General features: G+C 34.6%; 1 protein-coding gene across 9 annotated transcripts in view; it reads right to left on the reverse strand.

The window, feature by feature from the left end:
* DGKB (diacylglycerol kinase beta) overlaps positions 1 to 27,606 on the reverse strand; it is a 316,583-nt gene that overhangs the window by 228,704 nt on the left and 60,273 nt on the right. For 6 of the 9 annotated variants that reach the window (XM_072330508.1, XM_072330504.1, XM_072330511.1 and 3 more), the window contains exons 4-10: positions 24,818 to 24,838; positions 11,851 to 12,004; positions 9,253 to 9,288; positions 8,053 to 8,193; positions 2,481 to 2,530; positions 1,500 to 1,574; positions 847 to 966 (exon numbers count right to left, since the gene is read on the reverse strand). In XM_072330508.1, coding sequence (XP_072186609.1) covers positions 847 to 966; positions 1,500 to 1,574; positions 2,481 to 2,530; positions 8,053 to 8,193; positions 9,253 to 9,288; positions 11,851 to 12,004; positions 24,818 to 24,838 — 597 coding nt within the window. The remainder of the gene's footprint in view (positions 1 to 846; positions 967 to 1,499; positions 1,575 to 2,480; positions 2,531 to 8,052; positions 8,194 to 9,252; positions 9,289 to 11,850; positions 12,005 to 24,817; positions 24,839 to 27,606) is intronic. The other 3 variants (XM_072330513.1, XM_072330512.1, XM_072330506.1) reach the window with 1 other exon arrangement.

Consider the following 27,606-nt stretch of genomic DNA (forward strand, 5'->3'; position numbering starts at 1 on the left):
TTGAAATATATGCTAAGATACACATGCTCAAAATTAGCAAAAATACAGGACAGCAGGTGACACTGGCAACATGCCAGAGGTAAAACAGCTGTGCTGAACAGGCATAAATTATTGACTGTATTACATTTGCCTTAACTTTAATGTGATGTTGTAAATGTATAGAGCCTACACTTTCATAATACTACATCCTTTGGTCTAAGTGTTCACTCTGATACTGTTAGTACAGTTTATTAAGCTAATTAAAAAGAAGGAAGAAAATATTCATGCTTATTAAGGTAAGAGCTAGCAGGCAAGAATCACTGCAGGATAAACTCCATCTTGGTGTGAAAAAGAAATCTTTTTCCTTTGAGAACAATTAAATCTTGGGAGCAACCATCCACAGAACTGGGCCCATCTCACTGGAATTGTTCAAGACCAGATTTGAAAAGGCAGTGGACAAAATAATCTAAGGCTTGCTCTCTATATGATGATGGACAAGTGATCTTCAAAGTGCCTTCCAAACTAATCTGTCCCATCATCCAATGTGGTTAAGCTACACAGAACACGTGGAGTTGCCAAGACACCACTCCAAGGCAGCTGTAAAATATGCATGAGTAGTAAAACATTCATACAAGATGCTTCTGCAGCTAACAACTCATAATATGCTGTCAATAGGATAAACTAATGAGCTTTTCATAATTTTCAGCTTCAGAGAGGATGTTGTTTCAGACATTCAAATGTAGCTCTGGCTCTGAAGACATAGTAAAGACAAGTAAAGCCATTTGTAATATAGGTTATAAAGAAAAAAGACTTGAGGACCATGCTGACATGCAAGCAGAAATTTGTTACTCCAATGTTAATACTTACATTCTCTAATCCAAGAAGGACCAAGAGTGGGATTGTTGTCATTCCTCCTTGGATCCACTCTTCCAGAGAAACAGTGCCATCATGATCATAGTCAATTTCTTCCATCATTTCATGAAGAATCTACACAGTTTAATGAAAAGGTTAATGAATTCCATACTCTAACATAATCAGACACATAGGATCTATGATCTCTCATCTATGTGCAAAAAAAAACCAACCACATTATTTATACGGTGTCTATAGTGAGTCCTGCCAGTTCAGAAAATGAAATGCAATATTCATATTTACGTTTTAATACTACCTAATATTTATAATTAGCAACTAAATTTCCCAATTAAACGTGCCACTTATGTGCTTACTATTTACAAGCAAGGGACAAACAATGTTAAGACATTTTCAGGCGTAATTCAGTTGCAATACATATATTAATTACTATATACACTGAATAAAAGCCTTCAAATTTACCAAAGAATGCTTTACATAGCAGTTATAACGAGAAAAAGATTTGAAAAAAGTGTTAATTTACAGTGCCATAGTGGATCACAGACTATTATTATTTATATCTTGCTAATATCTAAAATCTCATATGGGCATGAAGAATCACAAAACAAATAAAAATAGCCTGTATAACCACAAAGACTGGTGATGCTTACTGGGCTCAGTTCAGTAATATCCCATTCAAGGTATTCTGCAACATGCATCATTTGTGCAATGATATTTTCCAGCTCCTACAGGTTAAAGAAAAAGAGTTATCATATTTAAAGCAATATTGAAAATATAAATTCTATTGCAAACAATTCACAATTCAAATCTATTGCATCCAATGACTATCAGGACTGAAAAATACAGGAAAAAAGCTTCATTTCTAATCACTAACTGATAAACAATTAATCTTAATTTAAAACAAACAAGCAAACAAATAACAACAAACAAAACAGTTTTCACTGCTTGAAACTGAAAATCAGAGACCCAGTGAGCAGAACAAGAAAATAATTATATTTTTTAAAAGCAAATACTTTACATAGATGTATTTGCCCTCAAAAAAAAAAAAAAAAGTGTCTTCTGTGTGAGAAGAAAGAACTGGGAACTTCTAGTTGGCATGCTTCCTTAATCAGGAAAAATCTGTTTTCCTCACTTGACATGAAAGAAAGACAGAAAAATAAATAAATAAATACATAAATAAAATGACACACAGAGTATACTTCTATATGTATAACCTGATTTTCCAAAGTGCTGGATGTTTGTACACAAGGCAGAGAGTCAGAACATCTGAAACTCAGGTATGGAATGCTTTCCCATTTTAATGAAATCTTTGCTTATGTTGCTTTCATATACCTCTCCAAGAGGCATATTAGAGTTTTAGGAGCCATATTAATGTGTCCTGTATAGTAATATGATCACAAATAAGAAGAGTATAAAATAAGACTCCACATTAGCAGTGTCAGCATTTGAAAACATTTATGGTTGTAGAAACAGCAGCTTGATGGAAGAAATAATCAAATGCTGTTTTCAAAACAGGCAACTTTCTATTGACTACAATTTACAGTGGTTCTACTAATTCAAGATTCATGTAGTTTTTTATAGGTATACCATAAGGGCATAGTCTTAAAACACAACAAAATATTTAAAGTTACCGAACTATCCAGGTATCCATTTCCATCTGTGTCATACAAACGAAACATAACTAAAAGGAGACAAGAAGAGAAGGAAACACAATTAGGAAACATAGTAACATTATTCTCTATTTGTTATTTACTTTTTAAAAAGACAAGCTGAGTTTCAAAGGACATGATTACTAGCATGATCATAACTGCAGATCCACCAAAGATTTTGCAATGCACATGGGTCTTTCAGCGAGTCCCCCGCAACACTGCCTCCAGTGAGACATAACTGCACCTTTTCCACACCTAACCTGGTCTGTGAATGCATTCCTAGTTCTTCCCAGAGATCATCTGATCTGCACTGACAAGGAGCACCACCAAAAGACTCAGACATGATATCAGACACAGGAAAACATGCAGTTTGTCAACCAAATGTTGATAAACATACTGAAGTTACAATGCTATTCCACTCTCTTGACTGCAGCTGTTACTTTTGCTTTAAAAAAACGTTCTGATCTACACTAAATGAAACAGAAGATTATTATTTTTAGTAACTAATCAGGTAAAAACAACAAAATAACATTCCTCACAGGCTACCTGCATGAATCCTACCTGTACCAAACTAAATTAAAACACTCTTGCCAACACGCTGAAGAGCTACCCAGACAAAATTCAGTGCAATTTGGTGATATCCAGAAGGAATATATACTTTCAAATTTCTATCAATAACTGCCAGCCACAAGAGTGGGCTTATCCACTATTACCAAAATATTCCAAAGGAAGTTCTTCAGCTGATCATATATAACAAAAGACTACAAAGCAGGAAGAAGCTTGAGCCTCTGGTAGAAATCCTTTTAAGAGCCTAGAGATGAAAATTAGGAGTCCAGGCATGCCTCTCTCTCTGTTTCTGTGATGTAGTTTGTCAGAGTTCTGAACTTCCTAATCCCTAGAAGATCTATTTTCAAAGAAGAAGGTAGAGTTTATTTACAGGTGGTTGCAGGACACTGTTATGCCTCGATTCATAGCAAAACCCAAGCTGTAATCACCTTATTAGATGCCTTGGAAAAAAAGTAACATATGGCCTGTTCAGTAGTGAACAGTATACATAATGATCCATATGAAAATTCTCCCACAGTACAGTCAATTATGCAAGAAAAAAAATTAACTTTTTCAGGCAACAATAGAAGAGAGTGATCAGAGTGAAGTTTGAAAAGAATTTGACTACTATTCACTTAAGAGCAAAACACACTTCACAACTACATGGCTTGGATTGTTTCCTTTTATCCCCTATCTGCTTCCCAAGTTGATCACTAAACTTTCTGACACATCATCAATACTAGCCAATGTGATCATAGAATCATAGAATCATAGAATCATAGAATTACCCAGGTTGGAAAAGACCTTGAAGGTCATCAAGTCCAACCGCAGCCTAACCAGTACCCCATCTCTTAAAAAAAAAAAAAAAAAAAAAAAAAAAAGATCTCATGCTATTCTTAAGAGCTGTAATATAATATTGGTAGATCCTGTTTGACAAACCTGATTTCATTCTATGACAAGTTGACCTGCTTAGTGGATGAAGGTAAGGCTGTCAATGTGGTCTACTTGGACTTCAGTAATGCCTATGACACTGTCCCCCACAACATTTACATTGAGAAGCTGGCTGCCCATGGTCTGGATGGGTGTATGCTCTGCTGGGTGAAACACCAGCTGGATGACCGGGCCCAAAGAGTTGTGGTCAATGGAGTTAAACCCAGTTGGTGGCTAGTCACAAGTGGTGTTCCCCAAGGCTTCATACTGGGGCTCCTTCTATTTAACAACTTTATTAATAATCTTGACGAGGGGATTGAGTGCACCCTCAGTAAGTTTGCAGACAACACCAAGTTGGGAGGGAGTGTTGATCTGCTTGAGGGGAGAAAGGCACTACAGAGGGACCTGGATAGACTGGATCAATGGGCCAACATTATCTGTATGAGTTTCAATAGGGTCAAGTGTCAGGTCCCAGTAACCCCAGGCAACTCTACAGGCTTGGGGAGGACTGGCTGGAAAGCTGCCTGATGGAAAGGGACCTTGGTGTGCTGATGGACAGTTGGCTGAATATGAGCCAGCAGTGTGCCCACGTAGACAAGAAGGCCAATGCCATCCTGGCTTGTATCAGGAATGGTGTGGTGAGCAGGCCTAGGGAAGTAATCCTGCCCCTGTACTCAGCACTGGTGAGGCCTCACCTTGAGTACAGTGTTCAGTTTTGGACACCTCAGTACAGAAAGGACATGGCGGTGCTGGAGCAGGTCCAAAGAAGGGCAACAAGACTTGTGAAGGGCTTGGAGAATATGCCCTATGAAGAGAGACTGAATGAACTGGGGCTGTTTTATCTGGGGAAAAGGAGACTGAGTGGACACCTTATTGTTCTATTCCAATATCTGAAAGATGCTTACAGCGAGAGTGGGTTTGGTCCCTTCTCTCTGGTGAGAGGACAAAGAAACGGTCTTGAGACAGCAGAGGTTTAGTTTGGATTTCAGGAAACACTTCTTTACAGAAAGGGTTGTTAAGCACTGGAATAGGCTCCCCAGGGAAGTGGTTGAGTCACCATTCCTGGATGTGTTTAAAAACCATTTGGATGTGGTGCTCAGGCATGTAATTTAGAGGAGGGCTGTTAGGTTGTGGGGTAGGGATGTGGTTGGACTCAATGATCTTTAAGATCTTTTCCAACCTGAGCAATTCTGTGATTCTATGATTCTGTTTGAAGATTTTTAATCTAGAATTTGTTCCAAGTTATAAAAGCCCATTAATTATAGTCTAAAAAATGTATAAGAATATGCCTCTTAGCCTGTGAATTATGTTGCTTCTGTAGAATAGAACAGTTAGTATTAAAGCCACCAGAAATTTTAACATCCCTGCTTAGATTCTTCTGCCAAAGCTGCTGAGCTGTACTCAGTAAAACAGCTAATATTATCTGGAAAAAAAAAATGGCATTAAGCATTCAGTTTCCATAGAGAATCACTGAATCATTAAGTGATTAAGCCATTTGGTTCTCCATCCTCCTCCTGCGCTACTGCAATACAATGGTTGAAATGTTCTACAATTATCACAAAAGCAACAGGTGCTTAGCATCTCCCTGAGCATTCCTCTTTCCAGAGAAGCAGTTCAAGCTTGCATACTACTTTTCCTTCAACACCAATCAGTACTTTGGACTTGTCATTTGAAAACAGACATTAGCACAACTATAACTGTTCCACTTCTGTAGCAAACAAAGTCTCCACTCACATATGTACTGGGTATCTGGGTGCTTGTTTAGATTGAAAAATTACTGAACTGATATGGTATGAAACCTCTTTTCCATCCAGACCCTTCTAAATATTTGTGTTCTTGCTGATTTACCCAGTCTAAGTGAAAAACAAACAAAAAAAATGATAAAAGTAACTGAGGAAAAATCCTAATAAAAACTACAGAGCCCAAGTTAATTCTTTATATTCCTTTCTCACTCCCTTACATTGAAGCACTGACTGGCTACATGTATCTATTACAAGAGTGCAAACTTTTTGCAAATGATGTATAAATGTATTTAAAAATAACTGAAAACATTAGATCACTTGCTGCACTGCTGTAGTTTCCCCTGAGAAGTTGAGCCATAAAATACCACTGCTCGCTTCCTCAGAAGTACCCCACATATGCACAAGTGTTTTTTCTTACGCATACAAGAACGACAGTGTGGGAGAATAGAAAAGAGTTTCTACAGATCGAGTTTGCAAGTTGGTCCACAGAGCACAGAGGTACTTAACGTTATAGATGTACCTTTATCTATATGCATTATGTCCTTATAAAGAGAATTTTAATTCTTCCAGTGCATCTCTGCTATGACAGTTTGGGATATATTTAGTCCATACATGGTTTGAGAACAGATATGCTGATTGTTTTGTGCATGTGAGTTTCATTGTGCTGAAGACATCCAAGAAATGCACTGCTAACATGTTAAAGAAGCTATTCATCTGCTGAAATGTTTATAAATCTATGAAAACCTGTTGATCATACAGATTCAAAGTCTAAATACTGTTTCCTTTTGGTGCATTTTATCTTCAAAAATCCTCCATCTGATATCAGGTTTTACTTAAGATCATCACTTCCATGTTCTGCTTGTCCTGAATTTAGTTTCCAAACACTCTGCTAAAACTCAGAGTCTCTCACATCTTTTATCAACAGAAAATTTCAGATTTGAGATTAGTATTAATATTAATGTTGAAAACTCTGGAACATTTCTTTTTTCTTTTTTTTTTTTTTTCTTATTTTCCTTTTTTTTTTTTTTTTTTTTTTCCCCTCCACTGCAACTAATTTTATTTTATAATCAGTCAAGAAATCTATATACTAGTGGTATGATGTAGCCTAAACTTTATACACTAAAAAGTGACAAGACGTGGTACATTTTAACTCCTGAAGACAGAGTAGCATATCAATCTTTGCAATAACCGTACCCTTAATTCATGTAATAAATCCATATAACTTCAAATATATCAAATATATAAATACAATGCATTTATGAGACCAGGCTTTAGCTCATAAATCATACATAGCCTTTTGCCTATGCAGTTCTTACTCAGGAAAATCTGTGAAATATTCTCTATGTTAGAATAATTCTGTTCTTTTATCTCCCTCCCTTTTACATTATACTGGTTTCTGACACCAGGGGAGGCACTTGCACTTCCTTTCATGTTATGCTTAGTGCATAGAGCTCTTAACTGCTCTGATACTGTTTGTATGAATTGCCATATGGTGAAACAGTTAACATATTGTCAGTTGAATTCAGTCCTAGAATCCTAGCTGCCATTTGCTTGTGTTTAAAATGCCCATAGACAAATATAGCCTAATATTTTAATAACAAAATACTAAATTATTATTATCAAATTTAGGGCTGATTCCCTACAATTTTTGTCAGTGAACTTAGAGTACAAAATTTTAACTGCAACTTAAGTACAGGTAAACAAAACATCAGAGTACTTCAAAAACACATGGTCAGCTAACATTGTAATGAATTTCTTGCTCCAATAGCTTACTTTCGTATCATACTAAATATTTGTTTTCCATACAGCATTGAAGCCTGATCCCACAATTTTGATAGTTTTGTATATTAAAATATACCTGGTCTCAAGAAGAAATATACTTTTTTTTTTTCTTCTTTTTTTTTTTTTTTGTTTTGTTTTTCTTTTCTGATTTGCAGATCAAGTCATTTTGTTTTTGTTTTTAGCAGATAGAGGTTTTTGGCTTTAATGAATGAGGCCCCTAATTCAAAAATTAAATTTATCCTAACTTCCAGAATCAGAAGTTCCTTGCACTACCGACAGCAGTATAAGTTTGGATCACTTTTTATTTTATTGAATTCACTAGAGATACCAAAGCCCAAATTAGCAACTATTATTTGTCTGAATTAGCTCATTTTCTACAGATTATTCATTACTTATATATCTCTTTAAGCATCTACAGTGTATTATATTTGCTTTTGATATAATTTTTCATTAGTTTTCCTTGAAAACAAATGAATATATAAAAGTAAGTTTATGTTTAAAACAAAACAACAACAACAAACACACACAAAAAAAGCAACAGATAAACAACATACATTCTAGCTTGTCTTCGGGTCTTCCTCTTTCTACCAGTGATAAATAACAAACAATGTCTTTCAGCTGGATCGCCTCTGGTAAATTCAAGTTGGCAGGTGTAGGTGGTCGGGATGTAGAGGTACCTTTGTTAAGTCTCAGACCTGGAAATAAAATACCCTTTGTTAGTCTTAACGTAGGATATAAGTAGAGAATACAACCCAGAACTTTTACATACATGCATGCACCATTTTTCCATTTGAATCACATGCGATCTCTTAATTTCAATCAAACTGTGAAAGTTTGAACAACTGACATTTATGGTTCATACAGGAAAAGCAGAATTAAAATGGGAGTGAGGTGATAAAATACTGCACAGATAAAAATACTATAATAAAAATAAATGAAGTATGGGAACAGTAGCCCCGCTTTTTCATTTACATTGACTTGATACCATATTCCTATAAAATAATTCTGGTGAATATTTTTATTACGTGGTACATACATGTTAAATTAAGTATCAAAGCAATCACAAATCTGTATTCATTTCTCAGTGTCCATAAAACTTTTTTTTAATTACAGTTTGTTGACAGATATAGTATTTAAAGATGTTTTAGTGACAAAGAAAACTCTGAAAACACTCAAAAGTGTAATCTCTGAAACACAGCTCGTAGTGCATCGCAGCAACATATATTTAAAATGTGGAAAACCTGACCACGAACATTATGAAAATATACAAAGAATTTAAGTAACAATCATAATTGCTCAAATGTCATGATTAAGTAAGAGCAAATCGGCATGCAAAATAAATAAATAAATAAATAAATAAATAAATTGAGTGAAGTTCATGTTTTCACGCAGATACTGAGTGTAAAAATTTAAATGAAAAAATAGATTTAGTAGATCTATGTTCTACTAGTGGAGCATGCATGTCAGAAAGTATAAATTTAGATAGTATAAAATGTTATTAAGATGCTATCTTTTGTGTAAACTACAGAGTTTACACAAATAGTGCATGTGAATGCACAAAATAAAAGTTATTATAAATCTGAGACCTAGTCATCTTAAAAATGCATAGTCTCAAATTCCACCAAAAAATGAGCATGATATATAAGCTTTAAGGCAAAGTTTTAGAGTATGGTCATCTACAAGGTACAAATCAAAGCATACTCAGAAGTGGAAGCAAGGTGGATGCCATGCTGACTTACAGCACTGATGCTTACCTGGCATCTGTTTCCATCTGTCTTCAGATGCTTTAACTGAAAATACAAATTATAAATAGACTTGAGTGGACTGATATACGACAACTGAAAAAATGGGCATGTAGAGAGACTTATAAACACTGTTTGTGATCTTCTCTAGCTCATGTGTTCCTTCTCAATTTCCAGAATGTTAGATATATCTGATTTCTTTCTCAGTATGATTAGGTATTTTTCACCAGTTGCCATTTAAAGACTGCTAGACCTATCCTAAAATGAAACTTTCTGTCATTTTCATTTGCACATAACCATGTACAAATACCTAATTTTTCACTTCAAATGCTTCAAATTAAAAGAAAATAGTCCTTTTTAAATCTTGAGCAATTGAATTGACTTTATGAACAGCATATTTTCAGGCACAAATAATAATAATTTTTGCATGAGATGAACTGTACTGTCTCTCTAACTGTGCTTTGGAAATAACAATTTATCAACCAGTCCTTCTGGCATTACACTATATACATATGGAAATTTACTAAATTGAAGACGAACTACCAAATAGAAAAAATGTGTGAAGGAGAAAAAGTTTAGAAAATAACACCTATTGTAAGAAACCAAGAATACAGTTTTGACAGTAGAAATCACTTTTATTCTTGTTTTTTAAACTGCTACTAAGAATCAAAAGTATCAGAGAGAATTACAACAAAAGCAAAGCTGGGCACAGCCTATACTGAGCAGAATTCAGCAATAAATCTGACAGTGACCTACAAACAGTTGCTATCATTTCTATGTAAAAAGTGTGCAAGGCAAATAAACTCAGTCCCAGGATAATAAAAGATGGAATTGTTATTATCAGGCAGAATTTTGAAAAAAATGGATGGTACTGTATGTGTTAATTACTATTAATGCTCATTTTAGAATGAAAACTTCAAGGAAAAATTAAAAGTCATGACAATGAAAATTGTGTGGTGGATATATTATAGGCAACAGAATCTATAGGCATGCAGAAAAAATATGCAATGCTGAAAATATGTGATACATGAAATAGCCATCACAGTATACTTACATATGCTTAGAGATTCTATCACAAAGTAAAGGACTAACACAAGTTACCCAAAGTAACTTGCCCACTTCTATGAGCAAGTCATATCAGAGCTGCAGTTAGCAATAGGTTTTGGATACTTCATACAACTGAGTACACTATTTTTTACTAAGCCTACTTCTTTGTACATGGGACCAGTTTAGACAACAAGTCCATGATGTTGGAAATGTAATGTCTATAAAGCTGATATTTTTCAAAGATGTGTCCATGGCATTTCTGACTAGAAGGAATAAAGTTACCTCAAGTATTTAATTTCAATTAAAAGAGGAATCATACCCTTAATGGGGCAAACAAATTTTGCTAGCAGGGAAAAAATAAAAAAAATCAGTTAAATCTAACTGCATTGCATGACAATTATATACATATGTTATCAGAAAATAAAAGTAAAGTAAGAAGTGGAAATAACATTTACTGTAAACTTAACTAAAAAATAATAATAATTTAAATCCCTCCATTTACCATAATCAATTGAGAATGGCATGTGCCAAAACCAAGGCTGGATTCAGTGGTGGTAATACCTGAAAGTCTGTAATTAACGCTGCACACTGAGGCAACTACAGAAATCTATAGAGCTGCAGCACAGTAGCTAACATTTTAGCTAGTAGCATTTGTACCAAATTCACAGTTTCTGCATAAATTACAATTCGAAGATACCTAATCTTAATATGAAGAATTCTGGCAATTAAGAACCCATCAAACCATTTGGTAAAATGTTCTAAATGCTTGATTATCCCAGCTGTTCAGAATATGAAATTTATTTCTTTAAATTAGCCTAACTTCTACTTTTAGCAACTTAATTTTGACATAGTTCCCAAATTAGTACTGTGCCAAATCAAAGATTTCAAGTTAGGATAATCATGTTAAATTTATTCTCTAAGAATTAAAGAAAAGTTTTATAAAGTTTTCTAAGTTGAAAGTTTTAAACACTATCTTGCCTGGAAGTATATCAACATGCTATCATCTGCACTTAAAATCATTTTTCATATAAACGTTTAATGTAGCATGAAACTTTTACACTGCATTAAAGCCATGGTTCTTACACTGGATAAAACAATTACTGCTGTTAGGGGACATTTAAAATAGCAGCTACTGATAGGTATTTAAGATTACTAAGAGAAGCATCATAACTAATTAAGAGAAGCAGCAGCAATTAGACAGAGAAACTGTGGGGCACAGCAGAAGCCTCCTGCATGTGGCTCTGAAAGTTTCTCACTGTTTATAGTAGTCAGCAAGACCATGTAGGCATAACAATTTGATTAGCATTAATGGAACAAATAACATCCACTTTGGTGCCTCAGCTGCATCACTGCTGTGAGCTAAAAAGATGAAACTATTAAATGCCTGTTTCTCTTTACAATATTCCTTGTTCATGCTTGAGTTAGATTATCCAATTTCATAAATATCAGAACAAAAAAAAAAGTGCACGTAGTTTAGAAATCTACATATTTATCACTACTGGAAAGTAAGTGTCAGGGGCATGAAACTTTTAATTCTTATATTACTTTCATTGTATTACTTACCTCCAGAAAGGAGCTGGGGTTTGTTTTTTATTAATGGGCTGCAGTGAGGGATTTTGTTGCTAAATGATGTAAAAAGATGCTCAATGAAATCATCAGGCAGCTCTGCCTCCAGAAAAGTCTTCATGAACAGCTTGAATCCCTCTAAATCAATTGTCTAGAGGGAAAATAAATAAATAAATAAATAAATAATAGGAATTGCTTCCTTTTTAACACTTTCAAACTAATGCATCAGAAAATATTCTGTTAGCAAACATTTCAGTCTATCAAAAAAATAAAACGATAAAAAAATTAAAAAATGATTCCTGAAGATACAGCCCACATAGTTAGTCCTGAACTGACTGATTATTTAATTACTACTTTGGAAACACACTGTATTTGTTCAATTCCCTAGAACACAGGGTAAGGTATTAAATTCAGAGCGTTTCTCTAAAGATCCCAAAACTAAGTGACACTCTGACTGATTACAATTTAGTTTAACAACCAACAGTAGTTACGCAACTCATGTGGATGTACATACTAATTCCTAGTTTTTTCATGTCTATGCAGACAATAAGCAGGGGATTTCTGGATACCAAATTCAGGCAATTGAAGGCCACCTGTCTTTTCTAAGTGGCACAATAGTTTGCTGGTATTTGTGAAACAGGAATGGATCAGCTCTAACAGTAAAATTAGAGTTGAAACTGCACAACACTATGTGGGCTGTTAGGGGGGTTGTCAAATTGAAACATTTTTCATTTAGCTTAATTTGGTATTACTTATGGCAGCAAAATGATTCCTTGATGCTTCCTACCTTGTAAGGCAGCATTATCTATTTTAAGTAGTAAAAAGAATGTAAAGTACTACAATCCCATATTATCCTGCTTATATAAAACCTCTACAAATGTGAGAAAGGTATAAGAGATCATCAGACAATTTCCTTATTATCTCTGGAATAATTGTGACACGGCTGTATACATATTAATGATGTCACTCAGTTACACATGTTATTTTAACAGAATGGCTTATCACTCATTAATCAACAAAAATATAAAATGTCACTGTCTTTAATTTTGGATTGGAGAGTAAGTAAATTAAGAAAATTTTCATCTTTGTTAAAAGAGAAAGCCGTAGTATTCCACAAAATCAACTTGTTGAAACCTCTCCATGCTTGGGGAAAATTCTGCTCTTGACTGTTGAACTCCAGCTCAACAACACCTTTTGTTCAGTCAATGTAGCCTTAGAAGAGAAAAGACTAGCAAGACTTGAAAGCACGCCAGGGAAAGGAAAAAGGAAAGCAGATTTTTACAGTGTGTCTGTGACTTCCAGATCTGAGTCAGAGTATAAATTATATTAAAGTCATTGAAAAAAATTATTTTAAAGCTTTGGAGCAGTGATTTCTCTCTCTCTCTCCCTCCCCTCCCCCCCCCCCCCCCCCTTTTTTTTTTTTTTTTTTAATACGAGACAAAGAAGTTTTATTCCTACATGAAATAAGGTGTTTCCCACTGAGGCAAATACCAAATACCTACCTGCCCCAGGGTAATGTTTTAGATGCATATCACTCTTGTTACTAGAGACTAACAACACACGTTGCAAAATTTGATCTTGTGCAAATTATTATTAGAAATACAAACTTGGCAAATGAGCTGACCATCTAATAGAGAACACCTCATTTGGCAAAGATACTGAGTGAAACTAATAGAACTCTCACCTACTAAACACATAAATAGCAGAAAACAAAACAACACAAAACCAAAAAAAAGACTTCAGGAGGCTCAAAATGGAAATAATCAGTCTTGGACACAGAGTACCTTATCATCATAGAGTTTCAGTCACTGCCTTCTAACTTGGTAAGTCATGAATTGTTTCAGTAATGCTTTAAGTTTTTATCCTCAATAATAAAGTTCCTGATAGTCACTTCAATGTTTATGAAAGCACAGTAGCAAAAGGATATGAATTAGCAACCAACGTCATTAGCTTACATTATATAAATGCTTTAGTTTGTGTTTTTGTTTTTGTTTTTGTTTTTTTTTTTTTTAAATCTGCAATCACAACAAACACACCAATCTCTAAACCTGTTGACTTTAACAGCCTGAAATTACTTTATGTTGTTCAGCAATGATGTGTTAGTTCTTTCATTACATTACGTATAAAAAGAAATAACCAAGTGAAAAAGAGAAATAGAAAAACAAATTACAACCCAATTAGTTGAAGATTATGTATGGACATACAAGATATCTCTGTAGGACATAAGGCTTTATTATCATTTTCCTTGTTTGTATACACATCTGCTAAAAATATTCCTTAAGATTATAACTATCTTAGATTTCTAGACTGCTGTCTCATTCATATTCGCCAAGATGACAGCAATAACTAAATCCCTTATGCCACATTTTTCTATTTATGTGCTTGGAACTGTGCCTGGGTAGGGATATGAGCTAATAAATAACGTTAAACTGTTGTGCTTCCTTCTTCCTGCTGACTCTCTTTCTGAATGGGACTTAAAATGTTCATTATTTTCTAAAGATGTTCAGACCAGTATTTATCCTTATGTCCTCCAAAGCAAGTATTCCAAACATATTTTCTGCCCATGGAAGACAATAGATACCAGGACTTGGATCTAATTTCTACTTAGTATATTTGACGCTCTGACTACCACTGATTACGGTGCCTAGCAAAGGAGAGAGTAGTTGTTCTAAAAAGCTGTTCCACAGTTAGATTTATTCAACTGAAAGTGCTTTATCCTCTGCTCTCTCATACTCTTCCCCCTTGGAAACACCAAGATTCTTATAACAAATCAGACATTACATACCCAAAAGTTCTCAGATGAAGCTGCAAGTTCAGCTAGGAGCTGGTAAGTGATGTAAATACACATCAGACATGTTGATAATTGTCCAAAGTAGAGATGGAAAAACACAAGCTGTACCAAATAAATGTATAAGAGTCCTGCCTTAAGAAAGCCAATGAACAGATCCCTGTGATAACGTTCTTGTTTATATAACAAAGACAAAATGCTTGATTCTAATACACCGTAGCTGAGTAACACTTTCAAGAAGACCAGTGCACTCAGAGCAGATTATCCTAATAAGAACTAACAGGTACTTTAGTCACATTTGAAAGTTTGTTTTCTAAAATGTCTCTAGAGTACAGAGCAGAACTGAGCTAGACTGTAGCAGGGCTAGTAGTTTAGATTATCTATCTAGTTCACAGACAAAAAAGGGGAGACTTTTCAAGGAAGGCTCACCTACAAATATTGTCAGCGTTTTCACTATCCTGAGAGGACCACCACAGAAGACTCATAGGTGGAATATTCTCACTCATTTTTAGTACTGAGTGTATTTCAATTAGAACAGAACACTTAAAGATGTGAAAACATTTGCTGAATCTCAGCCTAATGTAAACTAGCTTTCACAGAAGAGAGGAACAAGACACAATATTATGAACGCTTCCCTTTCCTGCAGTCATATGCTAGTTTTATTTTTTCCTTGTGAAATTTTACTGTTCAAAACTTTGAAAATGCCTCAGTAAGTAAATAGCCTTTCTCTAATTGCTAGCATACTTTCTCTGCACCAAAGGGACCACACAATGCTTTGGGAACCAAAAAGTAGCAAAAAAATAAAAGATCTTGTATATTTTATTACAATTTGAAAATAATTTATTGCTTTTGAAGAACTCATTAGCATTACTTAACTAGTTCCTATCAATAATACCAGAACAACATATAAGATATAATCATGGATTTTGTTTTCTTAAGCATGCATACTAATTGCTTAATTCTCAACAGTTGCTTGGCTTCCAGAAGCTCCAGCTGAATTCAAATGAACCTCTGAAAGAAGGCTTTAGCATTTTGGAAAGCATTTTCCATGACGCTTCACAAATGAGAGAATGAGAGTGTGCACAGAGGTACTAAATTGACTGTGATTAACCTGACACACGTACTAATTCATTCCATTTCACAGGAGACAAGAGGGTGTTGGGATATTTCGGTCACAAGTTTAGGAACTTTGAGAACATTTTCAGTAAAACAAAGCATAGGAGATAAAGAAGAACATGCTCAAAGCAGCCAATAAGTAGAGGAACATGAAAGAACTTCCAAATAATTTTGGCCTAAATTTTACGAGGAACAAAAAAAATAGCCTGTTGTGTTTTAGCTCTGACACAAATAAAAAGTAATACCAAATGCTTTGTAAGTAGACCACAGAAAGGTAGGTGTCTTTATAATTATTATATATAAATGAATTCCTATTCTATCTCTCAAATAACTGATTTGCCCAATTTACTGGAGCACCATTTTCTATTTTTTACAATTAAACAAAATTAATTGTATGAAGAAAAACTATATAAATCTTCATAATTTGTAAAACGTACTTTTATGGTGATGTTTGGGAAATTAAATTTTATTTAGTACTAAAATATTTTGATCCAAATCCAGAAAAGTACACACTCAAAAGCATCATCAAAGTTCTGCTAATTTAAAATATAACATCCACATAAACATTATTTTTACTACTAAACTTAGAAGCAGCTTCCATACGCATCTTCTCCCAGTCATATGTTCTTATCACTGTTTCCAATTACCTAAAATTCAAAACCGAAGTATGTATCTACCCTGAGAGAAAAGAAAAGGAGAAAGGACAGAAGGCAGACATAAAACTGCACATTTTTATTTTAAAATCTTTGTATCTAATCAACATGTCAAACACTGATCACTTTCAGCTTTTCTGGAAGCAGATATTATACTGGACTCACTATGACTCAAGGCAGAGGAAAATAAAAGATATGCATCTTTTTAATGTGACAAATTGTCAGAGACAATCCATAACATTTAATTAAATCATTCACTAAATTTCAAAATTAATTCCAATATCAAACTGCCAACAAGTATTTAATCCATAGGTATTGTTTTTCTGTATATTCCCCTCCAGTATGGATCCATACAATGGACAGAAAAAGAAGAAACAAAGCAAAGTTTACAATGAGTTCTAAATGACTTACTGACTGCTGAAAGAAACTATCTGGATTTGCCTCCATGTAACATGACAGATTTACAGATTAAAGCATCCTAGAGTGTCTTTCACACCTTTATTACCTGTGTCCATTCACTAATGTACTGTGATGAGGTATGACTTCTACTTCATAGTACTGTGCATATTTAGTAACATCTTATTCCATTTTATTCAACTGTAAAACCAAGCAGCTAATTATAGTCTAATGAGAACAAGATATTTGAGCTCAGAAAAAGAGCTAACATGCCTGGATTTGGATATTGATGCCCTTACTTATATTAGGATCTTGAAGAGTCCTATTTAAAGTGCTATTAATCCATATTAATCTTCAATCCCTCATTAGAGAAGAAGTGCTTCAGCCCTTTCATAATCTTTGTAGCCTTCCTCTGGATTCACTCCAACAGCTCCACATCTTTTTTGTGCTGGGGGCCCCAGGCCAGCATGCAGTATTCACAAGGGCAGAGCAGAGGGAGACACTGAGCACCTCTACTCTTCTGGCCACTGCTCTTTTGAAGCAGTCCAGGATACAGCTGGTCTTGCCAGCTAGAAACACACATTGATGGCTCATGTCCATCTTTCCATCTATCTCATTCTCCACAAGGCTGCTCTCAATCAGTTCATCTCAAAGTCTGGGACTGCCCTGACTCAAGTGCTTTCCTTGCACTTGGCCTATTGAACCATATTGGGTTCTCAAGAGCTTTTCAAGCATATCCAGGTCTTTCTTAATCCCTCTTCCTTTCATTGTGCCAGTCACACCCCTTATCTTAATGTAACAGCAAACTTGCTGACATCTAAACTGTTAATAAATATGTTGATGAACATTGGTCCCAAAACGGATGCCCAAGGGACATCACTCATGAGCCCCACCTGGACATACAGTTCTGACCACAACATTCTGGCTGTGACCATTCAACCAATTATTTATCCATCAAATGGTTCAGCTTTCAAGTTCATCAAAAAAGACATCAAAATGTTTCAGCCATTACCACAGCACTTCTGGACATAGAATATCCACTTATGGAAGAATTTAAGGTGCATAGGTAAATTTTATAGAAAATGGTTGAGATAATTATTTCTACATCTTCTTAAAATCGTAATATCAGAGTCAAGTGTTAATCTCTCTCAGAGTAGAATCATCTCATCTATGCTGAAATAAATGTTGCATATATAAAATAAAATATCCACATGTATAAATACATATACATATTGTTTACATATGTATATTGTTTATGAAACAAACAAGCAAATAAGAAATGTAGTTTGCTTGAAGAAATCATTCAGCACCCCTAGTAGTATAATTTGTCATTTCAGACATTGCATATATTTTTTAAATTAAATTTTTGGCCAATGTGTTAACCCCAAATACACAGAGTTTTGTTTTGCTTTCCTTTTTTTTAATATTAATGCATGAACAGATCATGCACACTAAGCTCTGTTAGCGCAAATAACTCACTATTACTTTCTTACATTTAAGAAGAACAGTTTTTTCAGTGGTGTTATGACAGACTAACCAGTCTTATTTCAAGATGATAAGAGAGTTTTGCTGTTACAATATTCAACTAAGCAAATACAGACAGATTTGCACAGACCTTTGCTTTCAGCAGTTTTGCTTTTTAAAGAATCCATACTGAACCAGTACATTGGGATGGAGTTTTTTCTTAAGTTTATGGCATCTTTCACTTTTTCAATAAGCTACAAACAAAAACATTTAGGACTGACTTGTGCTGACAATTACCATCTCTTTGAAGAAATCCCTTCCATCAAACAGCCCTTTAAGAAACAGGATTAAAAAAGTTACTCAAGAAACACAGTAAAAAATACTACAGATATCATAAACTATAAGAATGAAAAACTAAAACAACACTATACGTATGCATAAGTGGTAGATGCAGAAAGTAATACCAAATAGAGACAATTCTGTCTAAACTGAAAATCTGAAGAGAGTGATGATGCAAATTGTGAACAAAATGGAATATGAGAAGGCTATGTCTGAATCGGGCAGGAACAGGGGGCGGTGTGGAAACAGCAGTAACTATCAACCCTTCAACCAAACTTGATGGCACCTCTGTTTTCACAGCATCTCTCCTCCTAATTTTCTTTAATTTTGCCAACAGCCAAAGAGGCACATACAGAAAAATATTTATGGGGCTCGAAAAAGGATACAAATGAGCTGCAGACATCAGATTTGGATTTATCAATATAAAACTGTGAAAATTTTGGATTTTTATAAGTATTAAAAATCTACCTTAAAATAATCTGCAATTTTATTCTTGTTATTGCACTGAATATTAAAACCTGACAATAAAGTAAGTTATTTTCTATAGTATGATCATGACCATACACGTATTTCTTTGCAGATACATGTTTTTCACAGATGCACGATGTGAAGATTTTTATCACATTAATACCAGTAAAGCATACATATACCCTACATCACTTTTACTCTCCATCCCTAGAATAATTCAGAGCTCTTCCTACTCTTCAGTTTCAAGTTTCTTGTATACATGAGACTCCAAGGAAAATGAAATGGAGCACAGGCTAAGCTTAATAGGCTTAAAAATTTCTAATTAACATGATGAATGTGTTCTGTTTCTCCTCAAGCACCCAGTGATAAATACATTACACTAATTTAATACTGGTTCATAGATGATGAGTCTCTGAATCACAGAGAAAACAGGAATTGGAAGACTAGTTTCCAAGTGCCAGCATTAAAATGGAAGCTATGATTGTGCTGTGAAAAATAACAGACAATTTCAGGTGTTTTCTAATTTTATTCTAGATATATATAGACCAATACTCATCTAAAAACAGGGGACAGCTTAGCCCTCTGATCTCCTGATTTCAGCTACAACAGGCTATGAGGATGATTCAAATACCTTGTTCTGTCTAGAAAGTAGAATGACTTCTTACAATTTGTATGCTGGTGGGGAGAGGCTGAACTCCATCAATAGTTGCATGAGCAGCAGCTGGGTGGGATCAGGGTATGAGCATCTCCAGCTCTCGGTCAAAATAAGTCCTCACAGGACTTTTAAGACGTTAATATCTCTCTCTCTCTCTCTCTCTTTTTCTCTCTTTTTTTTTTCTCCCTGTCCTCCCTCCCTCCCTCCCTCCCTCCCTTCCCTCCCTTCCTCTCTCCCTTCCTTCCTTCCTTCCTTCCTTCCTTCCTTCCTTCCTTCCTTCCTTCCTTCCTTCCTTCCTTCCTTCCTTCCTTCCTTCCTTCCTTCCTTCCTTCCTTCCTTCCTTCCTTCCTTCCTTCCTTCCTTCCTTCCTTCCTTCCTTCCTTCCTTCCTTCCTTCCTTCCTTCCTTCCTTCCTTCCTTCCTTCCTTCCTTCCTTCCTCCCTCCCTCCCTCCCTCCCTCCCTCCCCTTTCTTTCTTTCTCTCTTTCTCTCTTTTTTCTTTCTTTCTTCTTCTTTCTTTCTTTCTTTCTTTCTTTCTTTCTTTCTTTCTTTCTTTCTTTCTTTCTTTCTTTCTTTCTTTCTTTCTTTCTTTCTTTCTTTCTTTCTTTCTTTCTTTCTTTCTTTCTTTCTTTCTTTCTTTCTTTCTTTCTTTCTTTCTTTCTTTCTTTCTTTCTTTCTTTCTTTCCTGCTGTTTATAGTGTCCGTATTGTGAAGGTTTTTACATTTATATGTATGTTCTGTGCCAACATACTCAAAACTTTCTATTGTGTAGACATCGTATCTCAGTATATCCTGATATTCAGAGTGTACAGCATATTGCTTCTCTGTGAAAAACTAGATATATGCAAGTAAATCAGATTTTGCACCCTGTATAATGAATACAATTCAGATGTTGCATTAGCAACAATTACGTGACTAGCTGTGAGCAGCAATGCTAAAGCACTATCACGTTTTGAAAATTTACTAATTCTGACATATTGAATATATGAAGTGGTAGGAGAAGAGCAAAGACTATCCAGAGAGTGATAATGCATTATAAAATATGAAGTAGGGAACACAGCATTTTCTGTTGTTTAATATATATTGCTAATGTTCACATGGCAGAAATTCAAACTGAAATTTACTGATCTAAGCACTTAACATACTTTTTGACATAATAGTGTTATATAAGTACTGGTAATCAAATGAACTAATTTCAATAATCGTCTAAATTGCTCTGTATCAACATCAAAGCTTATGGGGGAGCTCTGCTCTCATAACCTACTCCTACCAAAAACTCCACCTGGACAAATAATATTTGGATTAAATCCAGAGTATAGGCCTAAATCTTCCCAAAAATAAATCTTTCCCACCAGAAATAAATACTTCGCAATCTTGAGAACAGCAAGCATATCTCTTTAAAAATGAAATGAGAGGATTTGTAGCATTTACTCGCATTATTAAAGTTGATGCTAGTTATTAAAATAAATCTAGAACGTACTCATGAGCCACTACAGTTTCATCCTAGTTTTATATGCAGCTAAGAAAAAATAAAATCTTACTAACTGCAGATTTTCCTTAGCAAACAATGATACATGTTTTAGGATGTATGTCAGCATGTAACACAAACAAAAACTCAATATGAAAATAGTTACTAAATAATTTAGGAAAGATAGGGTAGATGTTACGCTTCAGACTAAAACACTGAATTCTTGAAAACTGTTTGCTGAATTGTAGTTCTAGTTGGCAACAGTTTTTACTCATCACAGAGTGGATTTACAGTCTTCAGGAAAATGTTGCTCTGTAAGCAGAATTAAGTTTTTGCACACGCTTTGGAACTTAAAAGTATTACATAGAAAGAAATAATAATAATTTAAAAAACAGAAAGAAGAGCACCACTAACTACTCAATTAGGTATTCTTACAGGTTAATACTTGCAATTATACCCGCATTGCATAAGAGGAATCCAAGTAACTTCCATTTGTTGATTAATTCATAAAATGTGATGATTAAGAGCTTTTCCTACATTTTGTTCATCTGTCCATTTTCATAAATAGTATCTTGATATCCTTAGAAAGTGAATCAATTTTAACCATCACAAAAATATAACAGAAGAACACTTTATACATCAGGATGAAAAACAATTTTAAAAGTCATAATTAAATGGCCTGGGTAAAGCACTTTAACCAGTCCTTCCCATTTCAGCTTGAGTAAACCTACATTAAGTTAAATTTACTTAGAATTAAGGCAGATTCCTCTGTGATTTCTAGATAATACTCCAGATCCCTCACCAGCTTTGTTTCCCTTCTCTAAACATGCTCCAGGGCCTTGATATCTTTCTTGTAGTGAGGGGCCATTTATGTTACATGCAATTGATTCCTAAATTACCTGACAAAAGCAGTTCTGAAATATTCACTAACACTTGACCGTGCTAAGGCTGGCTACATTGTCGTCAATTAAATTTTAAATGTAACAAAAAGAAATCCATCCATAAGAACAAAAAATAAAAATAATTAAAAAAAAAAAAAAATTAATAACAACCTGAAACACTGTTTGGGAACTTCAAGCACTAGAACTTTAACTTACTTATCTTCATGTTCAATATGAGAGATTTGAATTCATTAGTCATCAAATGAGAACCCATCCCAAAGGAATGTGAAATTGTAACCATCTCTCATGATCACAGTATTTTAAGAGAAAAGAACATAAGCCTTGTTTTCTCAGTCTCTTAGAAAGCAATTCTGTGCATAACCTAAGAAACACTTTATTAGTAAAGTGATTGCAGAGTGCTTGTTACATGCAACGTGGAAGTAAATGGTTCTCCTCTCTTTCACCAATTAAAGGATTCACATATATGCTTTCCTATCACAAGCACATCCATACGTAAACATGGATACATCTTAAAATATAATAAACACTGATTAGAGGCACTTCTCCTTCCTTAGAGATATTTTTATTTATAAGTATTAGTTTTTTCCCTAACCGTAGAATGCAGCTTATAGAACGAGGATTGTTATGTTACAGTTCACAAGATTTCACCACTGGCACTGCACAATTGACCATCTGTGATCACTTTATGCTAACTACTGTGTATAACAGCTGTATCTATTAGGTCTTAATTTATAAAGTTCTTATCAGAATAAAACTACTATAGAAAATCCTGGGTACAGAATTAATGAAAATGTTGTATCATCCTTGATTTTTTGGGGAGTCATATTTCATTACAATTAAAAATATGGGAAAATTCTTTTCCATTGCCATTTAAGAAAATAATAAAAAACAGGAGTTTAAATCAGAGAGGGGAAGTATGAAAAGAGAAGAAAGATGTCAAGGAGGGAAAGGTGGACTTGTAGACGCAAATGAAAAAGGAGACAGAGGGACCACTGAATATCAAGAATATTCAACACTGAACAGTTTTTCAACAGAAATTACCTATTCAAAACATCTTAACACCTCAGTGCCCTCAACACCTTGCACAAAAAGCAGCCTCATAGCCAAGCTGCCAGCATTTCTTCTTGGCAGGCTTCCTAATTTTCTAGATATCCTGGAAGGTCTTTCCTTAGAAGTTAAGCTCAGAAAGCCAGGAAAAAAGAAAAAAAACAAAACAAAACCCTGAGTTCTCAGTGTCTGAAGGGTAGAGTTCTCTGCTGGTGATACAAGTTTGTAACTTTTTTTGTAGCTAGAACAATAAAATATCCTTTTGTAAGTCTTCAGATGGCTGCATTTCAGGAACAGGCTTCTACATAGAGGATTTTTTCTAATTCTCCACATCCCGCTATCCTTTCTGTAAATTAGTTCCAATTTGATTTCACCTTTTCCCATTTTGTGGCACATGTACTGGTTAAAAGGAGGAAGATTACTTCTCTGTAGTGCTCTTTTATAGTTCAACTAATGCCTGCTCATTTGTAGTAGAAATACCTATAGTACTTATATATCATAAAAAGGCAAAGCCATTACAGTAAATTCGTATGTTTAGCCAGTCAAAAAATGTAGCTGGAGGAGACAGCACAAAAAGCCTTTTTTTTTTTTTTTTTTTTTTTTTTTTTTTTTTAACACATTTCTAACTGCTTTAAAATTTAACTAATTTTACACTTATTTCAATTGGCCTGAAGGCATCACCTATTCTTACAAGCCCTGTCTTGTTCTCAGACTACCCATGACCATGGGAATACTACTTCAGTGTCCTAGTGATGTATTTCTCTTCTTCATGACCAAACAGTGATAGACTTTGCAGTCATCTTGTGATCAGCTACCACACTCAGCTCTTCAGGGCACACTGCACTGTGCTCTGCACTACTTCAACTCATTTGTTTTCTGTTCATTTATACTCCATAATGTCATCAAATTTTGCCAGCACAACATTCAAATTTTCTGATAATAATTCTCAAATTTGGTTTAGTGAGTTGATTTTAAACAGTATTCATGTTTGCCTGTTTTAGAATGTTATAGGTGAAAACTGTGCAATTAATCTTATGACTGTTCCTGGAAACAGTATTTTAACCGGACAGTCTTCTCTTTCAGGACCCACTACAATAATTCCTTTAACTTACTAAATGAGTAACACCAGTTATCTAAAGTGAGCCCTTCTCAGAACAGGATGTGAGCACAGTGTCTGCTTCCAAAAGTTCAGCTGCCCTTTAACTCTAGAAAGAGAGGGGTTTCTACAAAATGAATCCTTACAGACTAGATTTTTTCTATTATTCTCATGTTGTATCTATCTGTGTTTTCCCAAAAGGAGCAAAGGCCTTTTAACACCTCTGTGCTACAAAGGAAGAATAACTAGGTCACTAAGAAAAGTTCATTTGATTTGTCCCTCTTTCGTAGCATTTTTAAATTGTATTTTTATATCTGTTTTTATGCTATACCAGCTTCTCAGAAGTAGAGCCTTGGGCTGGAAATAAGCTCTTTAACCTTTTCTCTTACAAAGCCCATAAAGTCAGTCTCAGATTAATAATCATTTTGCTCTCAGTTTTAATTATTTGTCTAGTAACGGATGCAATGGCCATGGGTGGTTATTTATTAATAAACGGCATCTCAATGGCAGTCTACAAAATAAAATATAATGCTTCTATGCATAACAAAAGGAGAAAAAAAATAAAATTACTTACTTGATTAAGTATATCTTGTTTCTGTAATGCATGCAATAAAAGAAAGAAGACATAAATTAATGTAGAATAGTAATGCACAGACTTTGTTATTATAAAACTATTTTGGTTGAAAGGTTAGTAATGCAGATGAACAGGCATAAGACAGAAGATAGAATATTATTATCTTGCATTAGTACACATGTCAAGTAAATGGTTCAGCTCAGCATTCTAGTCTTGATTAGAAAGTGTAAGCAATTTATTTTTAATCATGGAATGATAGATATCAAAGAAAAAGATAAGGAATTAAATATGTTTCTCTATCTCAGCCCTGTGCACTTTAAAAAATAAAAAAAAAAATAATTGTTTGTTGACAAGAATGGTTGTTATTGAAACCATTTAATCAAAAATGAATGCAATAACAAACACTAGCAAGCACTGTCTCAGAAGTTTCTAATAATCCATTCCTTTTAATAAAGGCACTAATTTCCTGCTTTATTCACAAAATGATGTCAGTACCTCCTAATTAGGACTACCTTCAATTATAAGCATAGTTATATACTCCACGTAAATTACAATGATTGAGACAAACTTTAGTTACTAATAAGAAGAAAAAACAACAACAACAAAAAAAAAACCCAAACAAACAAACAAACAAACAAAAAAGCAACCCTTACGTACTTTGAGCAAACAAAAAGACCCTGGAGAAAGATTAGAAAGATTCTTCTTAGAATCATAGATTTTCACTACTTTCAAAAAATCCATGAAGGTGGAAGACGTTTACTGACATGTTGCAGTCATTTTGCTAAACCTGAGGCTTCAGCTACCCAGTCAGACCATAACATGGCATATATGCCTTGTGCCATGCAGACGCTCCAGTAGTAACCTTCTCAGAAATTTCTGTTTCACTGCTCAATCTTAACATTTACATTTACTCTTTTTATCCAAATCCAATTTGTGGCATTCAGGAGCACCTCCCAGATCCAAGCACAGACATGCTACATCTAACTGTCTCAAACCTACACTTGTCTGGCTAAGGTGCATCTGTTCACATTTCTCCTCTCTTTGCATTGGCTAAACCTAAAAGCTCAAGATGTGTCTACCAGGAAAAAATTTTGATCCACTTAAATAGAACCATCAAAAACTATGTGCATCTATTTCCCACGTGGATACAGTCTTTTGCTTCATTTCCTGATTTTTGCCAGCCTACTCAGCACTTGCTTGAAAGTGAAATGGTTGAAATTAGCTTAGAGAAATATCAAATGATGGAAAGACTATTTATAAATCACAGCTTTCCAGTAGGGTGTTGTTAACCTACCTGTATATTTTACGTCAGGTATAAAACACAGTAAAAATTACATATTTTACACCAACATAGAAGAACGTGGGAGGGCAGAGGTTCATTAGCATATGTGGAAGTTTCAATAATCTATCATGGACTGTAAGCTAGCATAGGGTAAAAGTTGCATAAATATAATTCTTACAGTAGACAAAGACCTCTGTACAATCAAATATGTCATTTCCACTAAGCCTAAAAAACATTCATTCAGGAAGATATAAGATAATGGAAAAAGAAGCCAGATGACTTGATGTCACAAGCTTCATGTATCAACAGCTTTTCTTTTGCTATTTATTTTGCTCATGATTAAAAATAGAAGGAAACAAAATAAAATAAAATAAAATAAAATAAACTGCAATAACAAAGCAACAGTGGAATAAAATCCTCAATCCTTTAAGCAGGAAGAAGTTTTTAAAAACTTAAGACTTTTTCTAAAGTACATAAATACACCACATTGCAAAATCTGCCATACCTGTATGTTCCATGTTTATTAGTATAAAATTGGCACCACCTTTTTGTAGGATATTGACAAGACAAGACTGGAAAAATATTTAAAATGCTTATGAGACAAGGATCTAGAAAACAAAGAGGTAAAAAGGAAGCACAGTGCTCTCCACTACAAAACACAAGAACAAAACAGGATGCCTAGAAGTTTAAAGGATTATCTACAATATGTGAAAGAGAAAAGCTGAACTGACTTATTTCAGCTAGATCTTTTTTTTTCTTTTTTTTTTTTTTTTTTTGTCACATCTACTAAAATAATGTAGGAGTGGGTTCTATAGATCAAGACTGCATAGTTTAAATAACTCATGCAGCACAAGGAGTTCTCATCTGACCAGATGCAATCAACTCTCAAGTCATCCTCTACAGGTCTTATCCATACATCAGGTTAAAGAGATGTCAAAAACACCTGGGAAAAGGCAGTTAGTTGTCTGACTACATTCACCCAACTGCAGAAGAAATTTCAGTCACTCTTCTTGCAGTTCAGAAGCTGATGACATGAAACCTTACCTGATAAATCCTACTAGATCCAAAATACTCATTTGCTATCTTTTTTTTTTTTTTTTTCCCCTCTCCTTTTGTTGCACTTCCTGAAGTCAAATACTAAACAGAAAAGTGAAAAAGCCATTGGGCTTAGCTTGAGACCAGCAATGTCCAGTAGCAATCAATAGCTTGATCCCTGCTGAGATCAGTGGAACTGCAGCAAGTCGTTTGACTTGCATTCCCTCTGCCCCTTTCATATTCCCAACCTGCTCACTAGTTTGGGTACTGTGATTTTTTATAATCCCTGGATGCATCAGTGCATTGGTAGGATGCTCAGGCAAACAGGTGTAAAATGAAGAACTCTAAGAAAAGTATAATGTCAGATAACTGGCTCAGGACAAAGTGTGTTTAGTAATTCCAGCATGGCACAGATTCTGGCTTCAATTAGAGCAATTGTCCTATCTGTAGATACGGATCATTTTTCATGTGA

The sequence above is a fragment of the Excalfactoria chinensis genome, chromosome 2 (assembly GCF_039878825.1).
Source record: "Excalfactoria chinensis isolate bCotChi1 chromosome 2, bCotChi1.hap2, whole genome shotgun sequence".
NCBI lineage: Eukaryota > Metazoa > Chordata > Aves > Galliformes > Phasianidae > Excalfactoria > Excalfactoria chinensis.